Source organism: Onychomys torridus, chromosome 3, assembly GCF_903995425.1.
Source record: "Onychomys torridus chromosome 3, mOncTor1.1, whole genome shotgun sequence".
Taxonomy (NCBI): Eukaryota; Metazoa; Chordata; class Mammalia; order Rodentia; family Cricetidae; genus Onychomys; species Onychomys torridus.
The window spans coordinates 75,179,293-75,202,379 of NC_050445.1; the positions used below are offsets into that span (position 1 = coordinate 75,179,293).

Consider the following 23,087-nt stretch of genomic DNA (forward strand, 5'->3'; position numbering starts at 1 on the left):
GCAGGAGGCTGAGAAAGACAAGTACTTAATGACAGATGGGAAGTCAGTGTAGCATCAGTTAGCAGGCGTCTTCCATATACACAGCTAAGACCCACTGCTCTATGACATGTGGATTTCTTCACCAATTGGCTTCTCAGAAACAACAACATCATGTGTTTAGGTATCATCACAGGCTTGGTAGGGGTAAAACTTTACTAGACATCTATTCCTATGAGAAAAATGATAAAACTTGATACATGAATTTGCATTCCTGTTTTTTTATATGTGTACGATATCTGTAAACATTTGCGAGTGTCACACAACTAAACACTTTCCCTGTAACCACCTCTTTCTTTTCTCTTGTACACAATAGGTATCAACTGTCACACAAGACCAGTTGCTTCACTATCTCTTTTCTATAACACAAACATAGATGTCCCCCAGTGTCTTAAGTCCAGGGAATTGGTGATATTGATAACCAAACACAACTCTGCTCATGTTTGTCCTTTCATTTTCTTGCCAATTTTACGTTCTCAACTTGCTCATAAAATCCTCATAATAAATTAATATAATGTTATGAGAGTGCTTTAATGGAGTGCTGTTTTAAAACACTTTCCCATACTTACACACATAAACAACTAAACCTACTGGTCCCTAAACTTTTTGATTTACACAGTATTGCTGTGAAGCCAGTTGATGTTCTGGACAAAGACATTCAACATGAGGTTGTAGTTTCTGGACCAAATTGTTATTAATATATTTTAATAAAATTTAGCTAACAAATGGCCAACTAAACTGTGGACCTTGGCATGCAAAAATTATGAAAATATGAAATTCATTGTTAATGAATATCCATCATTTCATCTGATTTTAATTTGAAAGTCAGGAATGATAGAAATTAATCAAAATCCTGCTTTAAAAGAAAAATCTTTGTAGAAAATACAGCTGCATGTAATGTATTAGGCCGTGTAGAAGCAATGGTATCACCAAAGAAAAAGAATTACCAATTTTACAGAGAGTTGATCTCTATTGGGATATTGAGAATGTCACGCATTTAGGGTGTGGATTATACATTCATAGCTTTTGGTTCCAATATTTAATACTTACCTTTAGAAGGATCTTACTTCTCCAGAGGAGCTTAGTTCTGAGACCTTAGACTTGAACGTAGCTATTCATCAGAGAGCAACTTTTATAGGAAACCAGCATGCTGGAACTGTCACTCATAATATACATTTTTAAGATGGAGTAGCCTATTTTGCCCAGATTTGATTTTTGGCTCCCAACAGATACCAAGAGACTAAAGTAATTTATCTTTCAACTTACTAGGGGACATTTTAAATTTTACCAAGCAGCAATGTTATATTAGAACGACCATATAAAGTAAATTTATTTCGAGGAGATAATACACATCTAACTTACTTAGTTAAAATCAGAAACAAAATAATTTGTTTTTGTCATCTGAGATGACTGAATTATGAAAAATAGCCCTCTGGAGGTTTCACTAATCCATGATCTAGTTGAAGCTGTTTCTGGCTTAATTCCATAATATTTTACCTTATTCTGAAAACTACTGTTTCTATCTGTACTATTTTCTTAGGTGATGATGTTCAATAATTTTCATCAAAATATTTAGTCATAGTTAAGAAACACAATAACTTATTCTATCACTAATACCTATGGTTGTTAGTTTACATGCTGTAGTTGAATTAAACCAGCAAATTATACTGGGCTGACTACTTTCTGGAAGGAAGGACGCAGGTAACTTTTAGTGAGGCTAGGTAAGTGATTTAAGAGTCCCCCAATCTCCCCTTGCCTTCTTTTTAATAAAGAGAAAATATAGTTAATTCTTTGAGATGTCTAATTATCTGCTATCTACAGATACCAAGAGATTTTTAATGTAGCATGTAAGGGTTTTGCCTGACCTCACTGATTCGTCTGGCCACTTAGGTACTGAAGTGGGTGCCTTTGCTCCCTTGGTGAGAAAGTAGGTATTAGTCATCCTGTTCTCCACACTTAGCACTGAGAAGGTAGTCAGAATAACTGCTGATGGTCAGCATTAGGGATAAGAGCGGCTACTCTTCACACCCTACTCATTTGCAGCTCTTGTTTCTGCTACATAAAATACATACTAAGATGTGTGAGAAACGTTAAACTAAATTCAAGTGCCATAAAGTGATTCGAGTCATGGAACACCTACATGGAAGAAACTGTTGAGGGTTTGGGATCTGACTCCTTATGCTGATCCGGAAATCTTCCTAAACAAAGTTGAAGTGGGCTTGAGGCGGGGACACTGCCAAGGGAGAAAGACCTGGCTAAGACTTCTGCCTCCCTCTCCTGCAAGTCTGTGTCTTTAGTATTCAACTGTTTTCTTTAAAAATAAAATTTCCTCTACTAATTTTCTTTTGGTAGTGAGTTCATTCTAATCAAAATTCTCTGTCTTATAATGTCTGACTATAGAATCTGCTTGAGTTAATAAATTACTCTATTTCTGTGGATTGTATCTTTATCTTATTCTGCAGAGTTTGGGGGCCCCAGGACTTGAGTCACTTTATTGCATGCTGATTTAGTTTAACATTACTGCACATACTGCAGTATTTTTTTTTATTCCTAATATGAGATCTCTGAAACTTAATTATTTCTCAGGCAAATAATGTTGAAAATATATAAATAAAAATTCCAAACAAATATATTGTTATTTTCTAAAGGAAAATATAAGAAACTGGAACCAGAAAAATATTTAATATGGTTACAAAATTTGCTCATATTAACATTTTAGGATCACTTTGCTGTAGATGAGGACTGTGTAACCAATTCAAAGTCTCCAAATCCTGGTTCTTATACATATTCACCCTAATGAATAGACCAATTAAACTTTTGTGTTAGGTTTAGTAAGAAAATAATGACATATATGCTACTAATGACATCTGCCACGTGACATTTACTGGTGGTGGTCCTAAAGCCATGTGACTTTCACTGGCAGAGAAGACAGAGTTGTAAAGGTGTGTGTCACTAGGTGTTGCTCATTCCTGTAAGGTCGGTCACCTTCCCAACTCAAGAACAGAAATTTGACTTGGTGCCTCATCATTGTCTTATCGTCTCCAAAGACACATTTATCCTAAATATAAATATATTTAGACCATATAAAAAACTATGTTAAGAATGAACTTATTTAAAATAGAAAATTTTTACAAATTTGGCTTCAAAAAGGAAAGCGGATGTTTAAGATTTTATGACTAATTCAGTATAACATAACTGTATGTACTTATATATAGTTTGTATATTACACATATATTCAAATTTAAATCAAACACACATATGTAGCATTTGTATTTTCTTCAGTTCATTTTAACATATCAAGTATAATGAATGATGTCATCTCAAACCCAGACCTGGTATAAATGCATAAAATTTCAATAAGTTTCAGATTAATCATTTTCCAAAACAGTTTTAGGAGAAATGAACAATTTTTGAAAGTATAGTTAAATAACAGGATTTATATAAAGTGTAGTAAGTAAAAATGGGAGTATGTTAGAAATCCTCAAGCTTGAATTTTTAAGTGTTTAATTTTACTTGGCTGAATTTAAATTTCATCTAAAATTTCTCTTAGCAGAGTTAGAATGTTCAGTTTGAGTTACTCCTGGCTTGCCTTGTGGTTCTTGACCATCTCTTGACAGCTGGTGGGACACCCTCACCTCACGTTTGGAACACTTAACCTCTGTCCATGATCATATGTAGGAAACAATTTGATTAGTCAGTTGAGCCTATCCACTCATACCATCTACCAAATGGAATCCTCCACCCCCAGGCTGTGCTGTGAAACTGAACTGTTTCCAGTAAGAGGGTTTAATTCATTTCCTGCTTTTCCTGACATGGCACAATGGTGCTTGGAATGTAACACAGCTTCCCACAGCTTTCTACATGTTCTGATTTGGTAAATGCAAGAAGCATATGACCCAGAATGAAGTCTACAATGGAGATGAACTTACTCTGTGTTTAAATTGTTGTCAGGATCCTCATTCTAAACTGAAAATTGTCTCTGACTCTAAATTACTGCGTTGCAAGTGGAATCAATAAAACAGTGATTAGGTGTGGGTCTCGGGGGACACATGAGTGTCTCCTACTTTTGTGATTAATCCAGTCACAAGGGATGCTGTAAGAAGTTTCAGGTATTAGGCATTCTGTGCTCATTAAAGTTCACTACCCAGGCACTTCAAAAATCAAATGATAGTTTTCAAATTTCAATCAATTCTTTCTGAAACAAATTTCAATATATAGGTTTTAATCCAGGAGGTGAATCATAATTTTTAATATTTACAGTTTGGGGTTCTTTTAGTCTTCATAGAGACTAGTCTAGTCTCCTGGGTATCAAGATGGGTTTTTCAAATCAACAACAAAAGGTGGGTCCTGATCTCTATTTTTATAAGTTGGGAAAGGAAACTATGTTTTCCTTCATGGAAATGCATACATTCAGACATATACTGAGACTTGTGAACACATGAAAAAAGTGACAGTTTTTCAAAAGATTTATAAGTGTGTGTGTGTGTGTGTGTGTGTGTGTGTGAGAGAGAGAGAGAGAGAGAGAGAGAGAGAGAGAGAGACAGACAGAGACAGAGACAGAGAGAGAGAGAGACAGAGAGAGACAGAGAGACAGAGAGATGCATTGAGTGAGTGAAAATGCCCAGAGTCCTTAAGAGGGTTTTAAGTTTCCTGGAGCTTAGAGTGACAGGTGATCATAAGCCATCCCTATATTCCTGTTGGCAGCTGAATTCAGGTCCCATAAGAGAGCAGTACATGCACATAACTGTAGAGCCACATGTCCACACTTCCAAAGTGACTTCATTTACTACTTTTTTCTAAATGTCATGACTTTCATGTATTTTTTCTATAAGACAGTTATAACAACTTACTATGTGTTTTGTATTTATTTATTGTGTCTCTTTGTTTTTACATGCCAACCACAGTTTGCCCTCTCCTGCCAGGCTGCCCCTCCCCCCGCATCCACTCCTCTGTTTCTCTTCAGAAAAGGCCAGACCTCCCATGGATACCAACCATATCAAGTTGCAGTGAAACTAGGCACCTCCTCTTCTATTAAAAGGCTGTACAAGGCAACCATGTAGGAGGAAAGGGTCCCAAAAGCAGGCAACAGAGACAGACAGCCCCTATTCCCAAAAGAAGACCAAGCTACACAACTGTAACATATGTGCAGAGGGCCTAGGTGAGTCCCATGCAGTCCCTGATTGTCAGTTCAGTCTCTGTGAGCCCCTGTGAGCCCAGGTTAGTGGATTCTGCAGGTTTTCTTAAGGTGTTCTTGACCCCTATGGCTCCTACAATCCTTCCTCCCCCTCTTCCTCAGGATTCTCCAAGCAACACCTAATGTTGGGCTGTGGTCTGCATCTGTTTCCACCAGTTGCTGGGTGAAGCCTCTCTGATGACCATTGGGCTAGGCTCCAATCTACCAGTATAGCAGATTATTATTAGGAATCATTTCATTGACTTTTTTTTTTTTAAAGACAGTTCTGTTTGACTCTATCCTAAGGTGTCCTGGCCCTCCAGGCAGTGTAAGGGATGAGCTCCCTCTCTTGGCATGGGTCTCAAGCTGGACCAGTCATTGGTTGGCTACTCCCACAATTTCTGTACTACCTTTACCCAGCACATATTGTAGGCAGGACAGACTGTAGGTTGAAGGTTTTGTGATTGGATTGGTGTCCCAATGCTTCCAACTTGTCTGGTTATAGAAGATTGTCTGTTCAGGCTCTGTATCCCCTATAGGTGTCTCACCTAGAGTCATCTTCATAGATAACTGGGGTTTCCATTGCTCTAGGTTTCTAGTTCATCCCAGAGATGCCCCAAACTCCAGTTGTCTCTCCCTGTACTCTCTCCCTCTATCTTCTCCCAACCTGATTCTTCCTGTTTCCATCCCCACCCCAATACAAGCCCCTCTCCACATCCACAGACAGTGTCTGTTGTATTTCCCCTTTACAGCAAGATCATGTGTCTCCCCCTGAGCCCTCCTTGTTACTTAGCTTCTCTGAGTCTACAGCTTGTACCTTAGTTATCCTTTACTTTGCAGCTAATATTCACTTATGAATGAGTACATATCATGTTTGTCTTTCTGAGCATAGGTTACCTCACTCAGGATGATCTCTTCTAGTCTATCCATTTGTCTGCAAATTTCATGTTATCATTGTTTTATACACATGCCACATTTTCTTTATCTATTATTTGGTTGAGGGACATCTAGGTTGTTTCTAGTTTCTGGCTATTATGAATAAAGCTACTATGAACATAGTTGAGCAAATACCCTTGTGGTATGGTACAGTGTCCTTTGGGCATATGCCCAGGAATGGTATAGCTGGGTCTTGAGGTATATCAATCCCCTGTTTTATGAGAAACTGGCACATTGATTTCCAGAGTGGCTGTACAAGTCTGCACTCCCACCAACAGTGGGCTGTTGTTCCCCTTACTGTACATCCTCTTCAACATGAGCTGTCACATGTGTTTTGATCTTAGCCATTCTGACAGGTATACTGTGGAATCTCAGAGTCATTTTGATTTATATTTCCTTAAATCTAAGGATGTGGAACAATTCTTTATTTGAGATTCCTTTGTTGAAAATTTTCTATTTAGATCTGTACTTCACTTTTAATTGGATTATTTGGTCTGATGTTGTCTAGTTGGTTTTGGTGGTGGTGGTAGCAGTAGGTGTGTGTGTGTGTGTGTGTGTTTCCCTTCTTTGGAGTTTGCTGGAGTGTGATTATCTATTGCATGTGGTTTTGTAGATGTATTTAACTTTATTTTGTGGGAGTTTTCCTTCAAGTATCTTCTGTAAGGATTGATTTGTGGACAGATACTGCTTAAATCTGACTTTATCATGGAATATCTTGTTTATTCTATCTATGGTGATTGAAAGTTTTGCTGGGTATTGTAGTCTGGGTTGGCATCTGTGCTCTCTTAGAGTCTGCAAGACATCTATCCAGGCACTTTTGGCTTTTAGAATCTCCATTGAGAAGTAGGGTATAATTCTGATAGGTCTGCCTTTATATGTTACTTGGTCTTTTTCCTTTGTAGCTTTTCATATTCTTTCTTTATTCTATGTGTTTAGTGTTTTGATTATTATATGATGTGGTTAACTTTCTTTTCTGATCCAATCTATTTGGTATTCTGTACATTTTTTGTACCTTTATGGACATTTCCTTCTTTAAGTTAGGAAAATTTTCTTCTATGATTTTATAAACATATTTTATGATTTTTTGAGCTGAGATTCTTCACCTTCTTCTATTCCTATTATTCTTATGTTTGGTCGTTTCATAGTATCCCTGTATATTTTGTTATGAAGTTTTAGATTTAGCATTTTCTTTGACTGATGAATCTATTTCTTCTGTCATGTCTTCAATGCCTGAGATCTCTCTTCTATCTGTTGTATTCTATTGGTGATGCATGTGTCTATAGTGTCTGTTTGCTTATTTAGATTTTCCATTTCCAGAATTCCCTCAGTTTGTGTTTTCTTTACTGTTTCTGTTTCGATTTACAAGTCTTGATTAGTTTCCTTCACCACTTTGTTTTTTCTTGACTTTCTTTGTATTTGTTAATGGATTTATTGATTTCCTCAAATGTTTTTGATTGTTTTCCTCAATTTCTTTAAGGGAGTTTTAAATTTCCTCTTTAAGGACCTCTAGCATCTTCACAAAGTTGGTTTTCAGGTCGTTTTCTTGTGCTTCTGCTGCATTAACATATTCAGATCTTAATGTCAGGATAGCTGGGCTCTGGTGGTGCCATATTGCCCAGGCTGTTATTGAATGTATTCTTACACTAGTGTTTAGACATCTGGGTTTGGGATATCTAGGTTCTAATTTCTGAGTTGGCCTTTGTTGCATAGGTATTCTGTGCCTTGGTTTCTGTTTCTTCTTTGGCTTTCTCATCTTTGCGTGCTGAATTTCTGATGGCTGGTGTGATTAGGGAGTCTCTGTCCAGATTGGGAATTGGCATTCTGGCCATTAGCTTGGCATTTGTTATAGTAAGGGGTTCTCTGTTCTTCTGACTGGTGTGGCCTGCACCTGTTCCTCTGAAGGACTGGTGTGGCTTGCACCTGAGCAGTTGAAGTCAGCAGGAGTTGGGGGAAGGGCTGGTCACAGGGATGATGATGAGGTGCAAGGAATAGGTCTGTGGTATGGGGTCATGGAGAACAGAATGTTGGGAGAAGGTAGTTCAGTTGACAGACAGCTCCTTCACCTGTTCTTCTGACTGATGTGGCCTGCACCTTAGCAGTGACAGTTATCCAGGATGAGGGCAGGACCCAGCAGTGGTGGGGGTGAGGAAGTAGTGGGGCAAGAGCTGTGGAATGGGTCTTGAAGAACAGAATTTGGGGAGCGGGGCAGTTTGGCTGGAATGGAGGGTCATACACCTATTCTTCTGCCTGGTGTGGCTTGCACCTGAGCTATAGGAGTCCCCTGAGGTGGGCACAGGGCTCAGCAGTGGTGGAGGTGGTGAGGCTGGAGGGTAAGGGTTGTGGGATAGATCTTGTGGACCAGAATCTAGGGAATGGGCCAACTTGGCTGGCAGGTGGATCACTCACCTCTTTTTCTGATGAGTGTGGCCTATACCTCAACTTAGTATGTTTTTAAAATAGAGCTCAAGTAAGGTTCCTTTAAAAATAGTGCATTATAAGCTTGCTTTTCATACAGTTTTAGAATTGTCCATGCTGGTAAATGTTTATGAGACACAGAAAAATGCATCTTTATATAGTATCCAATTTATTATAGCAGACAGAAGTAGCCTCTCGATGCAAGAAAAGGAATTTGAAATTCCTGACAGTTATTTTGTCCTTGTACATCTTCTGCAGCACAGTTTATAGTCCTAATTCATATTTTCAGTATTTTGGAAGCCATCAAATTGTTGATAATGGATCCACAACTTAGAGTATTAGCTATACTTGCAGAAGATCTGAATTCAGTGTCCAGAGCCGACATGGCAGCATGTCAGTTCCAGGGGATCCAGCACCCTCTTCTGTTGTTCACAAGCAGTAGGCATGCACGTGATACATATGTACATGAGACAGAACTCTCACACATAAAATAAACTAGATCTAAAAGAATGCATTTCAGTATATTTCAGCAAAATCATGTTTTAGAGAAACTATTGATCGTTTATTCTTGCTGAAGTGTAGATACTAATTTGCTACTTCACAAGAGTAGCATAAATAATTTTTTTGCTGTTCTTTTTTTTTTTTTAATACAAGATTTCTTTGTGTAGCCCTGGCTGCCCTAGAATTAGTTCTGTAAACCAGGCTAGCCTCGAACTCACAGAGATCCACTTACCTCTGCTTCCCAGGTGCTCGAATTAAGGGCATGTGCCACCATTGCCCAGTGAGAAGTAATATTAACATATAATCTGACACATATAATTTGGTACACTTTACTATTTAAATTTTGTTACTTAAATCTCATGAAAAATTTCTGACATTAAGTATTATGTCTTCAAGTGTCAACATTGTGGAAAGTTATATATGAAGATTAAAAGCTTTTAAAACTAACAAAAAAATTGTCTTACCTAATTTTAATAGTGTTCATTATTTATCATGTTTATGATATGCTAAGGATACATTCACTATGAAATCCTTATTTTTTTTCAAAATGGATGATGTTTCTCAGTCCTGTCCTGGGATTCTTTCTGCTGCAAGATGTGCTGTTCTGGTTGTTCTGGTTGTTCTGATTTACTGCCTCAGTGTTTCTAAAAATGTCAAGGTGTCTATGGGTTTCATAGGATATAATTTTAAATCAGTATGGCTTGTTACTTAATATAGTCAGAAGTGTGTTGTTAGGGCCAGTATTTCTTGGTTATACTCTACAATCAACACAACATTCTTTTCTTTTTTTAGAGCAATGAAGTTGTCTACTACAATGCTAAGGATGATCTTGATGTGAGTATTAAAATTTTTTCCATTAAATTATTACTTAGCTGAAACTGGATTTGACACATTTAAAGAGAATGTTAGATGGCAAAAGGAAAACATTAGGTAGATGTAGTGAGGCAATGATGGGTGTTTTGCTTATTTAATTTGTACTGACTGGTTACTGGCCTTTCTGTATTAGAAATAGCTTTCTAGTTGTCTGTTTCTGAACCAGCACACCTGTATGTTCCTCAGTGTGTGCTGCAGTGATCCATTACAACTCCCAGAATATACAACTCTACTAATGTCTTCAAATAACAGATTTAACTGAGTACTAAAATTTCTGGTATCCTATTAACCATCTTTCACAAAATATCTGAATTTGTACAATAACACTGTGAAAAACACATATTTTCCTCTTTCATAGATAAAAACCTAAGTGTTTTTTTCTTCCTTTTTATTTTCTTTGTGTGAGTGTTTAGCCTGTATGTGTGTATGCATGTATGTGTGTGCTCCATAAGTGTGCCTAGTTCCCACAGAAGTGTGAATATGGAATACAATCCCCTGGAACTAGCATTACAAATGGTTGTGAGTTGTCATGTGGGTGCTTAAAACAAAACCCAGGTCCTCCCCAGCTGCTGAGCCTTCTCCTCATCCCCACACTAAGCTTCTTTATAAAGATCTAGTCTTTTCTCTGTCAATGAATACAAAATGTTTTTCACAGTTTATTGAGAGGTATCAGAATAAGAATTAGAACTATGTAACATGAATTTTAAAAGATTTTACCAATAAAAACTCAATGCCAGCTATTGGGGTAAAAACTGAGAGATCAGAGAAACAGAGCAAGCCACAGCCAACCTAACCTCTCCAACTCCTCAGCTTATCTTGTTTCCTCAGACAAAAGATCTCTGAGTCCGCACTGGAGGGTCTCAGCTGAACTGCTGCCCAAAAGCCTAAAAGCTTAAAAAACCTCTAGTTCCTGGTCCTCACGATTTATATACCTTTCTGCTTCCTGCCATCACTTCCTGGGATTAACGGTGTGTGTCACCATGCCTGGCTGTTTCCAGTGTGGCCTTGAACTCACAGAGATCCAGACGGATCTCTGTCTCTGGGATGCTGGGATTAAGGGTGTGTGTGCCACCATTGTTCAACCTCTGTGTTTACTATAGAGGCAGTTCTGTTTCTGACCCCAGATAAGTTTATTGGGGTGCACAAAATGTCAACCACAGAATTAGAATTAGTATTTGTTATTTGAAAATAATTTGGCTACGGATTTGAGGAAGCACAAGGTAGGTTCATGGGAGGCTTTGGAGGTGAAAGTGAAAGATAAGACACTGTAATTATAATCTCAAAGCCGAAAAAAATATAAAAATTCATCATCAATTTTCTTGATAGTATACTGATTGTATCTATTAATAAACATTTGATTAATGAAACAATGACACTGATTTTATCATTTTTATCTTCTAGAGTGTTGCTTTGTGATAATGACACTAAATATAGCAAATAAATATTTGGTTCTAACACTTACACAAACAATTACATTTTCTGTCAAGCAAAGCAATTTTGCTTAGTTATATTTACTTTTTAGTCACAAATGTTCTTTTGTTTTACATGGAAATGAAGCATACAGTCAGAAGTGTGAAAGTGAGTTTTAGTGAGCACTGATCCATTTTTCCACCACAGTGCTTCAAGGGTAGACAGTTCACTCTTTACAAGTAGAGAAGTATGCATGAGTTTTGCATTTGGAATACTGAAAGCACAGTGCTTTCTTCATGAGCTACATGTAGAGACGGTCTTTCAGATACTGAAAAATGCATTTGATGCTATTTATTTCTCCTGTTTAGTCTTGAAAAACCCTCTGTAATAGAGAAACGAATCCATAGAAGTTACTGACAGATCTGTGTTTCCTGCTGCTTCATCACAACCAATATAAGTGAATCATAATGTTATGTGTAGGAAGACTTTTCTTTCCTGCCCACCAGTTCCCAAATACCTAACACAGTTAGTTAAGACTCAGTATTAATTATAAGTGATCGGCTGATCGATTAGGCTTGTCTTTAACTAGCTCTTATAACTTAAATTAATCCATTACTTTTAATCTGTGTATTGTCACTTGGCTTTACCTGCTCGCCATCATGTCTTGGTTCCTCTTTGTCTCCTGGTGATTCCCTGACTCCACACTCCTTTTTCCCAGCATCCTCCTAGTCTGGCTTTTCCACCTAATCTCTTCCTGCCTAGCTATAGGCCAGCCAACTCTTTACTAACCAAGGCAAGTAATACATATTCAGTGTACCGAAGGATTATTCCACAGCAGTTATGTGTTATAATTATTCCTATAAAATGGTGCAGTACTAAGACAAACTTCAGCAAATTTAATCAAAAGTTCAGGGCTATCAAAAAAATCAATATTTAAGTTTAAAATTCAGAAACTACTATTAAGTATTTGGAGAGATATTATCTCTTTCTTTATGTACACATTGGTAGAAAGTTGGCAGAGAATGTTATATAGTATAAAGAAAGTAATAGGATTCAGAAACCAGGCCATGCTCAGACAAGCCTTTGAATTCTAGTTACCCAGAGGTTATTACATCCTGTTAAAGTTCCAGAGCTTTGGCTGGGAAGCTGAGTCAGTGATTGAAATGCTTGCTGCCCAAGCATGAGGGCCTGGGCACTAACACCCAGCACTCACTTAAGGAGTTGATGCTGCTGCAGGATTGTTGCTCAGCCAGTGTAGGCAATCTGTGAGATGAAGGAGAGATCCATTCTCAAGAAAGAACCTGGAGAGTGATCGAGAAAGACACTTGACATTGACCTCTGCCCTCCACAGAGACATGGCTCACACACATGGAACCCCGGGTTATTTTTCATCTAAGATGTCATGCATTTGACTCAAGCTGTTTTGAGTTCATTCTATTCTAACCTGAATTCTGATGAAAGTATGTATTTCTATGGAGAATATACTTGACATATTTAAAAACTCTGGACATTATAGAGTTCAAGACTTAAAGGAAGGATAAAAGACATCTAACAATTTCTTACCCTGTTATAAAATCATGTTACCATATCTTTTGTCTTTTAAAGTTTTTAAATTAGCATGTTTTCTAATTTGCTTTATTTTTTTCAGTTTAGGTTTTGTGAGACAGTCTTGGTATGTAAAGGGTGACTGGTATGTGGGAGCCTCCTGGCTTTACCCAGCAGGTCCGAATAGAGGGTGATTAGGGCCACGGGCCTGAGTGCAGGGTCTGAAATGGTCTGCACTTGGCTGTGCTGGGGGAGGAGGTCTTTTGCTCCACCCCTTTGGCATCTCTATAAATAACCTGAGGCAGAGACAGTCAGGGCCCGCTGGAAAAGGTTCCAGGCCCTCTGCAGACTATCCTTTATTTTCTCTGTTTATCTCCGCACTATAAATCCTTCTATCTAATATTTCCTGCTGCTCACACTCAAGAAAACTCTGCAGAGCTGTGGGGTTAGTGGGTTAAACGCCCCACACTGGTATTGCAGTCATGTGCAACCTTGATCAACCTCACAAGCATTCACATCACCGACTTATAAAGTAGTAAAATTACTTACTGTGTTGTTGACTAGATGTTAGATAATAATTTAAGTTGATATGATACCATGAAATGAACTCTTCTGCTCAAAAAATAAAATTTCCGTTTTTGAACATTCAATTCAGATCAATATAAAAATATATTTGTGTATTAAAATTTTTAATAAGATTTTAATTTTGTTTACAGGATAGATTCCCAGAGTGGTTTTGTTAGAGGTTTTGGATCATTTAATGCCGTGTGTGTGTGTGTGTGTGTGTGTGTGTGTGTGTGTGTATACCATTTAGAGAAAAATTTCTTTTCAATTTACAAACTAATTATTTCCTTAAGCACTGCTTGACATTATATTAAAAGAACATTTAGCACATTAAAATTGTTTTTTATTGTTTTGATTATTTTCATCTACCAATATTCACATTTTACCCTCCACATAAGGGAAGCATATTGTTCAAAATACTATTATTCTTAGCAGCCTTATGACCTTGTTGAAATATTCTGAGGTTCAATTTATCAGAAATATATGGATTTGAATATATATTTCTGAAAGTTGGCAAAATTAGATTTCTTCATACCTATTTGAGTAATAGTTGGCTGACACATATAAATTGTATTAGCTTGTGATCATATTAGTGAATCTAAATACTTTTATAAGTATGAAGTTTCATAATAAATTAGAATACAGATGTATTGTTTGTAGTTAAAATATTTTAAAGAGTGCCTATATTAACTTTTAATTTATTTACCACATGTTTCCATAAGGAATTTGAGCAGATTCACTTTCAAATACAAATTCAAATATTTTTAAAGACCTTAAAAGTCAAGAGAAGGAGCCAGAGAGATGGCTTTGCTATGGAAGAACTTGTTGCCCTTGCAAGAGAGCTGAGTTGATTAGGAGCAGCTTCTTTGGGTCGCTCACAGCAACATGTAACTCTAGCTCCAGACCTGGTGCCCTTTTCTAGCCTCCACTGGGAAGTAAACTCCTGTACACCACACACACACACACACACACACACACACACACACACACACTTGCAAATACATGTAATTAAAAATAAAACAAACAAAAATTAGAGAAGTGTTTGAAAAATTCTAAGTATTTAAGAAAATATTTTCATTGCACCTAAATGTTTATGTAATCAAAACTGATGCTGTACATCTAATTCCTACTCAAAACAATAATATAATTAGTCAAAATTATAATTTGGAGGAGTTGACACAAAGACATTATTACTTACAGAAGGGTTCTGAGAAATAATATGGCTGGTATAATTTTGTGTTAAGTTTTAACTTTAATTGAACCATCAATGATCCTTCTATATAACCCAGTATAGTTGATTTGAAATACTTCATGTCTTTTTTTTAGAATTTATGAGGAATTATGACAAGATAATTAAATACCTAAAAAACATTTTGATTATTCTCTTTCTGGATAATTTTCTGGATACCAGGTATAGTGTGGGGACTCATAGTCACTCTTTAGACATCCAAGATCATATTTCCTGTTAGTTTTTCATGGTCTCAAGCTCAGTCTTTCTCTTGCTCAGACTCTCCCTCTCTCCCTTTCTCTCTGTCTCCCTCTCTCCGTCTCCCCCTCTCCCTCTCTCCCTCCCTCCCTCTCTCCCTCTCCCTCCCTCTCTCCCTCTCTCCCTCTCCCTCCCTCCCTCTCTCCCTCTCTCTCTCCCTCCCTCCCTCTCTCCCTCTCTCTCCCTCCCTCCCTCTCTCCCCCTCCCTCTCTCCCCCTCTCTATCTCCCCCTCTCTCTCTCCCTCTCTCCCTCTAAAAAGCAGGTGGTGACATTAGAGGAACCCCTTCCCTGCAGAGCCTATTATGAAGGTTGCATTTACCGCTTCTTTGTTCACTCACTGTTTGCAGCCTGTAATAAAGTGAGCAGCTTCATAGCAAGGGGACACAGAACTTAACTTTTCCCCTCAGATCGGCATATCCCAAGACAATATCAAAGTTGTCTATTTAAGTAAAACAAAGGAGAGCAGTAATTAGAAGACAGTAATTTCTCTGCATGTCTCCAGTTGCTTTTCTCAGTGTATTAAAATTGGTGGCAACATTCTGCCTGCTTATCTTTTATAATTTAAATGTAGTTGAATATTTAACCTAGATGAAAAAAATTGTTTTTACATGAAATGGATATGAAATTATCTATTCTCGCTGGGTGATGGTAGCACATGCCTTTAATCTCAGCCCTTAGGAAGCAGAGGCAGGTGGATCTCTGAGTTTGAGGCTAGCCTGGTCTACAGAGAGAGTTCCAGGACATCCAGGAATACACAGAGAAAGCCTATCTCTAAAACCTAATAATAATAATAATGATAATAATAATAATAATAAATCTATTGTCTAATCCTTTACAATTCATGTGTTTTGATCTTTATTAATAAATGGGTTTCTACAATTGACACGCTTTTCAGAAAAGATAATAACTATTGGTAAATACTACATTTTTATAATCTATTTTAGGATTTTTAAGCATTGCATTGTTTTATTTTGTCCCATAGACAATTATTTGTCTAACAAAGTTGGACTTATATAGATGATATATTTTATTCACTTTCACAAAATGTTTTGCAGCATAGGTAAATTAATGGGCTGCTCCATTCATGATTACATATATATGACTTGATATATATGTATAAAATGCTCACAAATCATAAAGGCAACACATTGTCTTAGTATGTATTTAGCTCACCATTACTGTTCTCTAAGATGTCAGACTGCCATCTTATATATCACTGTCTCACATCAGTAGAACTAATTAGGATGCTAAGTTAAGAAACTACTATCAAAATCTCTGTCTCTATAGAACTCAAGATTCAAAGGTTGGGGTGGAATTCTCCTCAGAAAGGCTGGATAGCAATTCGCTCACCTCCTCTTCTTGCTCACATCTCCCCAAAAGCCCCTGTCCTTTTCTCAGCCCATGCTTAAATACCCTGTCTTGGGGCTCAGAGGTTAAGAGCACAGACTGCTCTACCAGAGGTCCTGAGTTCAATTCCCAGCACCCACACGGTGGCTCACAACCATCTGTAATGAGATCTGGCACCCTCTTCTATGTACATAATAAATAAATAAATCTTAAAAAAAAAAATCCCTTCTCTCCTCCATATTACTTTCTGTCAGCTAGTTGCAGACTCAGCCTCCTGACTATAGGTGAATTTTATTTAATCAAATAAATGTAACACATCTTTATATCATTAAACAAACATTCCAGAGCAAAAACAAAAGTAACATACATTAAAATAATATTTTACAACAGAGGAAACTTTTCTATAGGCCCAAGATGTTATCTGATGATATTCTTAGCTCTTGGATTAGTAAAAACTAGTGTTCACTGTTAACAGCTTCTATGAGTTTTCTGTTAGTAGTAGTTTGGTTTTGTTTATTGTTGTTTTAATATCACAAGGCATTAGTTCAGATATGGAAAGGGGCAGGGAATGGCTGTTCCAGACACTAAAACTAGATCAAGATAAAGTAATTAGCCTCCCAATGGTAAATTCCTTTGGCTGTGGCCTTTGCAGGAAACTGCTGCTGGTAGTGGCAGAGTTGCAGTTGCTGATTAACAAGTGGCAGCAACAGTTAGAAAGACAACACCCCCACCTTGATGGATCTGTCTCTGGGATGTAACCGCAGTGGATTTTAAAGTGGACTTGATTATGACTCTTTTTGTTCTATACATTTATAAAAACCCTAGGAAACTGCTTCTACCTTGGGACATGGAATTTAGGGCAACATAATCTGTGTTTGTGGTCACTCGTAATGGCTCTAGAATAAACTATCTCTTATTCCCTTTAAGAAAGAAAGAAAGATACTGCTATCACATTTAAATTGTTCTCTGTGTATTTCAATAGTGATAAAAATAGCCAAAAGGTAATGTTTAATTGTAAGACTGAATAATTATAAACTCTGAACCACTAGTTGCTATTTTAAACTTTCTCCCTCATTCTGTGTTAGATCATCTGTTTTTCAACTTCCATGAGTAGCAACATAGTGACCATATTCTCAATTTCCCATACACTATCATTCATTTCCTTTCTTACTCTCTAAGTCACTCATCTTTGGTTAAACAGTGATCTCAAATACATGTACAAGTTACTTAAGTATTTTTAACTATTTTGCTAGTAAGTTTTAAATAGGCTTTTAATCATGCAACACATTATGAATACATAAATATTCCTAAACATCATGTTCATAAATACTTTCCATCATTAAGGTCACTGTAAATATATATAATTGAGTTTGGTAGTCATGACCATCTTTCTAGAATCTGATAAAAAGACAGCTTTGGGTATTGAAATGGCTTTCTTCTGAGAGGTATCATCAAGCTTTACAAATGATTCCTTTGGATTCCATCTCAGAGCATTATTTCCAAGAGGGCAGATTTGTGTGGTTAAAACTGCTGATGTAGTTCTGATAAAGTATAGCATAATATAGTAATGTATGAAATGTTCTTCTTTCTCCAGTAAGTCACTGAATCTAAGCTTAAATCTTGTTTTATGTAACTATGAAAAGACTTTAAAGAATAATATTGTACATACAGTCTAAGCTTTTTCCTCTTTCTGTTCTCCACATGTAATTCCATTCTTAAAGAGCCCATTTTTTTTTTTACTACTCACATCTCATCCTAGATCTATAGTAGTTACTATATTTTGAAGGATTAAATTTTAAATAAAAAGTACTTGACCTTTGTGACTGTCTCTTGACCAAAATCTACAAATATTTTGTCATTCTTTTCCCTTTAGTTACAAGATGATGGCTTGGAAGGAAACAAAAATACAACCTATCCTTTGAGCTTTTCCTGTTTCTAAAATAAGATAGGTCTTTTAATTTTTTTAAAAAAATCTAGTAACATAGAGGACAGTCAATGGGAAAAACTGAAAAGTTCAGTTGAGGAGGAATACCACAATAATGAAGACACAGATATTAGTCTCTGAGATGGAGTTACTTTATCTTTCTCAGGTAAGAAAGGAAAGCAATGCTAAATACATGGTTAGTCTCTGCAGAGAAAGATCCACATGTATAAAAAGCATACCCAAAATTATAAAGCAAAACTGCCATGAAGAATTTATCAGAAGAATTAACAAATTTAGCAACATGAATTATTCATGAATGATGCACTTGATGAACTTGAGAAATAGTTGCAAAATGGTTAAAGAGGAGAAATTTCATTACAAGGATAGTTAAGATGTCAACAAAGACTAAGCCAAAGCATAGGGAGTAGAGAGTCATCAGATTTAATGGGAGGCAGCAATTAGGTCTACAGTGAAATCTTGTGCAGTTGTGGATGTGGGTGGCCTACAATGCTTCAGACAAAGGGTTTTAAAAAGTCAAGAACATTTATAGCAAAACCTTGCTCAAGGACATCCAATAGGAGATCTCTAGTAGACAGTTAAATGTTTAGTTTGGTGACTTAGGAGAATGGCTTAAAATAGAGTTTTATGTTTAGCTTATATGTCAAATTTGAAAATAAGTGGCTGAAATTTCCTAACAAGTGTGAAACTACATGTATATGACAGGTGTGGATTCAACAAAATATTTAATTTGATGAGCTTGAACAGTGTTAAAAACAGTTAGTTTGACTACTTTTCCACATGATGTGTCCTTCAGCTTGCCACAGTCTCCATACCTGTGTCCTATTATCTTAGCATCAACATGCTTCACACATCTAAACAATGTAGAAGAAGAACTTTAAAAAAAAGCTTAAAGAGAAGAGAAATCCCAGAACAGCAGCATATAATGGAGCAAGGAGTGTATGGAGTTGGAGAGTGTTAGGTGATGAGTGGCCGGAAATATAGGGATAGTTTTCAGAAAAGAAATAAATCATAGAGAGGCCATGAGTTCAGTTTCTCATTGGAATCATGATTAAATTTACTCTCTCATTTCTGTGTTCTTCAACATATGGCATGCTGGCATGTCACTACACTCATATTTGTCATTGATTGATATGCTCAAGTACAGGTCATCACTATGTTCATTATGATGATGATTCATGGCCTCCCTCAAAGCAAAACAAATATGTAAGGGATCAGCTGTTTATTTAGAATGTACCCTTTCTTGCACTTCTCTGAAGGAACCAGTTTGTGCAGAGTCACGTGTAAGCCCTTCAAGGGTGCTGTCTTCAGATACTTAATGACATTTTATACCCTCTTTTCTCCTCTATTTCAATGATATTTACACTTACCTGGCAGCTATAAAAGAAATACCTACTGATAGCCAGACTTTAAGTAAGCAGTGTCCAAAATAGGTATAGAGCTGATGTCCAGCATGGATTGTAGAATATGTTCAGAGTCATGGCTTGAAACAGAAATGAAAGTATAACTCAACTTAATTGTTTGACAAATTATAATTCTCATAGATGTATAAGGTACATAACCTTACTGGAAATAGGACCATCTGACCACATGTAATTAAATTGTTCCCGTGTATGTTGACATATTTACTTCTTTGGTTAGCTAATTACAGAGTGCTATAATTTTTCTAATCAAACACTATGTATTCTTTTAAAATGTAGGTTCACCTAACAAATACATTTTCTAGGGAGCAAGAGGTTTTCCTTCCTCAGGGTTTCTGGGAACTTGTAACTCATTAATGACTTTGTGGAAAATGCCTTGTCTTAAGAAACACACTTCAGACCTCACTTCTACAGATATACTTAAGAGTATTTGTTGAACTGATGTTTATTGAACCTGTTTGTCAAATAGTAGTCTTATTTCAAGAGTGTTTGTGAAGCTCCACTAATTTTAAAGAGATGCCACTTTGGCCAGATTTTATGGGTTTTTTCTTATTGATCTTTAAGGTAAATGTTTGTTCTTTTTGCTCATCTGACATGACGGGCTCCAAAGTTCAAGGCAGCCCATCTGCCCATCTGCCCTTCCTCTCATTGGTCCAAGGGACGATGGCATCAAGCCAGATGGTGTAGTTCCTTTAGTGTCGAAGTTCCATGGGGAGTAAGTATCACAGTCAGTATATTTGACTATAATTATGAAGCATATAGGGCTCAGGACTTCTCACTCCAAGTCTAGATTGATAAGCTATATATATAATTCTTTGTGAATGAAATATGTACTCAGGATTGTTATATTTCTCCACCCAAGCCAGAGTTCTGCCTGTTTTTGAACATCATTAGAATAAGCAGTAGTTGGGGTTTATTACCAAAGAAGCTATGATAATGAGTATTATTTCACTGTAAATAATACATATATAACTTTGGTTAGGAAAATATTTTAAATATTTAGAAAGAATAGATTGATGAATCTTTGAATTTACTTCACCTGTTTTTCTTAAAATTTTGAAAATAAGAATATGACTTGTATTCCTAAAAATTTGAAATGTAACCCTGTTTGCTTCTTTAAGCAGAAAGACATGCACGTAAAATTGCTGCACATGCTGTGATAGTGAGGTGAAAGTTTTCAGGGCACCACTCCCCAGGTGTCAATCACTGCCCTGCCCTTTCCTAGCTGACTGATGCTGTCAGAGCCATGTGACCTCTTCTTCTTGGTCATTCGTTCTGTAAAGTGAAGGTGACATTAACAACACACTGGTGAGGTGACCAGTGTGGAACATTTTTTGGTTGATATTGTGAAATTCAGAAACATTAATACGTGTCATTTTAAAACAGTATGAATAATATCACAATAAACTTTAGATTGGTGACATTTTTACCACCAAAAGGAGTGTGTGTGTGTGTGTGTGTGTGTGTGTGTTTCTGACATTTATTTAGACTCCTAATTTGATCTTTAGAGACATCCCAATAAGTTTTCAAATTCCCTGAAAATCAGTGGAGCAGATTACCCAGCGGCCTGAGCTATTGTGCACAGATTACCCAGCAGTCTGAGCTGTTGTGCACAGATTACCCAGCGGCCTGAGCTGTTGTGTACAGATGACCCAGCGGCCTGAGCTGTTGTGCACAGATTACCCAGCGGCCTGAGCTGCTTGTGCACAGATTACCCAGCAGTCTGAGCTGTTGTGCACAGATTACCCAGTGGCCTGAGCTGTGCTCCTAGCTTGCACTGTTTCCTGATTCCCCAATTGAGTGGTTAAAAAAAGGGGGTAGCCTTCCAAACCCTCTAACCTATTCCGAGATCTGTCTCTATCTACAGTCTAAATGAAATAAGCTCGTAACCTAGCTATCTCATCTCATTAAGTGAGATTGATTCATTTGCTTCACTGTGTTGTATTGATCATTTAAAATGTTGACCTATCTGCGGCATTTAGCTACTCCGCAGAGCTCCCTCGCATGTTCATTTGTGTTTTTCTGGGTAGGCTTGTCTGCTTTAAAACTAATTCTAGCGTGGCATTTCATATAACGTCTCTGTAGAAGGCTAATGTTTCATGATTTGATTTTATAGAAACAGATATGATTCTAGAATGAGGTGGTAAGGATTTAGGCTTCATACAGTAATAGAATCTGTTATAATTATTTTTTTAAGTAGTAAAACTCTGGGTTTATTTTCTGACATTTTTGTCCTAGTTAGTAACTTATAGCATGAAGTACTTATTTGGCAAATGCAGAATCCTCAGTTAGAACATGTAGAAAAAAATGTTAGTTGCTCCTGTGTAAGAAATGAATTATACTTTTTCCTGGAAGTTGTTGTTGTTGATCAAAAATAAGTGATCTCGCTACACTGGCTACAATGTGTTTAGAGTGGATTATAATACTATGTGGTATATTCTCTATGTGCCATGTATCACCTGAGGTTCAAAGCAATACTAAGTAGAACAAATTATTGCTATTTTAATGTTTCCAGCTAGAGAAAGCGAGATGGCTGAGTGTTAAGGCCCTCATCCAGGGTCATGCCCTTGTGACAGCTCTGAATCTCATGTGCTGCTGTGCCATGGCCACTCCTTGTCAGGGACACAGTGGTGCCTTGGGAGCGAGGGAGAGTTCTTGTGAGGGAGCTGCTGTACATCAGGATTTTTACCGTCTGTTTGTCTGCAGTGAAGCAAACTTTATTTCCTGAAATTTAACATTCATTTCAATTACAACATCTTAAAAGGGACTTTCATTATGTTCAATTGAATTACAGAATGAAGAGAACATTTGCCACGAGTAATTTCTAATGTCTGATGTAGAGTTACTAAAACCCAGGCATGATCCATGTTTATCAAGAAATAAATATTTTGTTTCCTTTAGAAATACTTGATTAACTAATATACAAAACATTGAAATATACATATTAAATGGATAGCATTTACTGTTTCAATTCCTGTGTATACTGTATAATATTTTAATCAGGCTGAAATTACTGTATCAAACTTTCTTCATTATCAAGACTTTAAATATCTTTTGTCCTACCATTTAAAAACACGCAACTCTTTATCTTCCAGTCTAGTCTCTTTATAGTGTAGGAGCATGCCAGAGCTAACTGTAGGAGGAAGGCACTAATCAGCTTCTTCCAGAACCACACACTTTTACAAGTTCTGGGCAGCCACCACTCCATTCTGGAATTCTTCAAAATCAGTACTTTCAGATTCCACGTAAGAATATTACTGTTTTACTTGCCTTATTTCACTTAAAATAGTGAACTTCAGTTCCATCTATGTTGTTGTAAATAACAAGATTTTATTAAGTTAAATAATGAAGACTATGTGGAGGAGATGGCTCACTGGGTAGGGTAAGGTGCTTTATGCCAAGCTTAGCAACCTGTCAGCCTGTGATTGATTATCAGG

The 23,087-nt window shown here is 36.9% G+C and overlaps 1 protein-coding gene across 4 annotated transcripts in view; it reads left to right on the plus strand.

Moving 5' to 3' along the window:
* Positions 1 to 23,087, plus strand: part of Cacna2d1 (calcium voltage-gated channel auxiliary subunit alpha2delta 1) — a 423,150-nt gene that overhangs the window by 240,227 nt on the left and 159,836 nt on the right. For all 4 annotated transcript variants that reach the window (XM_036180248.1, XM_036180250.1, XM_036180247.1 and 1 more), the window contains exon 5: positions 9,854 to 9,895. In XM_036180248.1, coding sequence (XP_036036141.1) covers positions 9,854 to 9,895 — 42 coding nt within the window. The remainder of the gene's footprint in view (positions 1 to 9,853; positions 9,896 to 23,087) is intronic.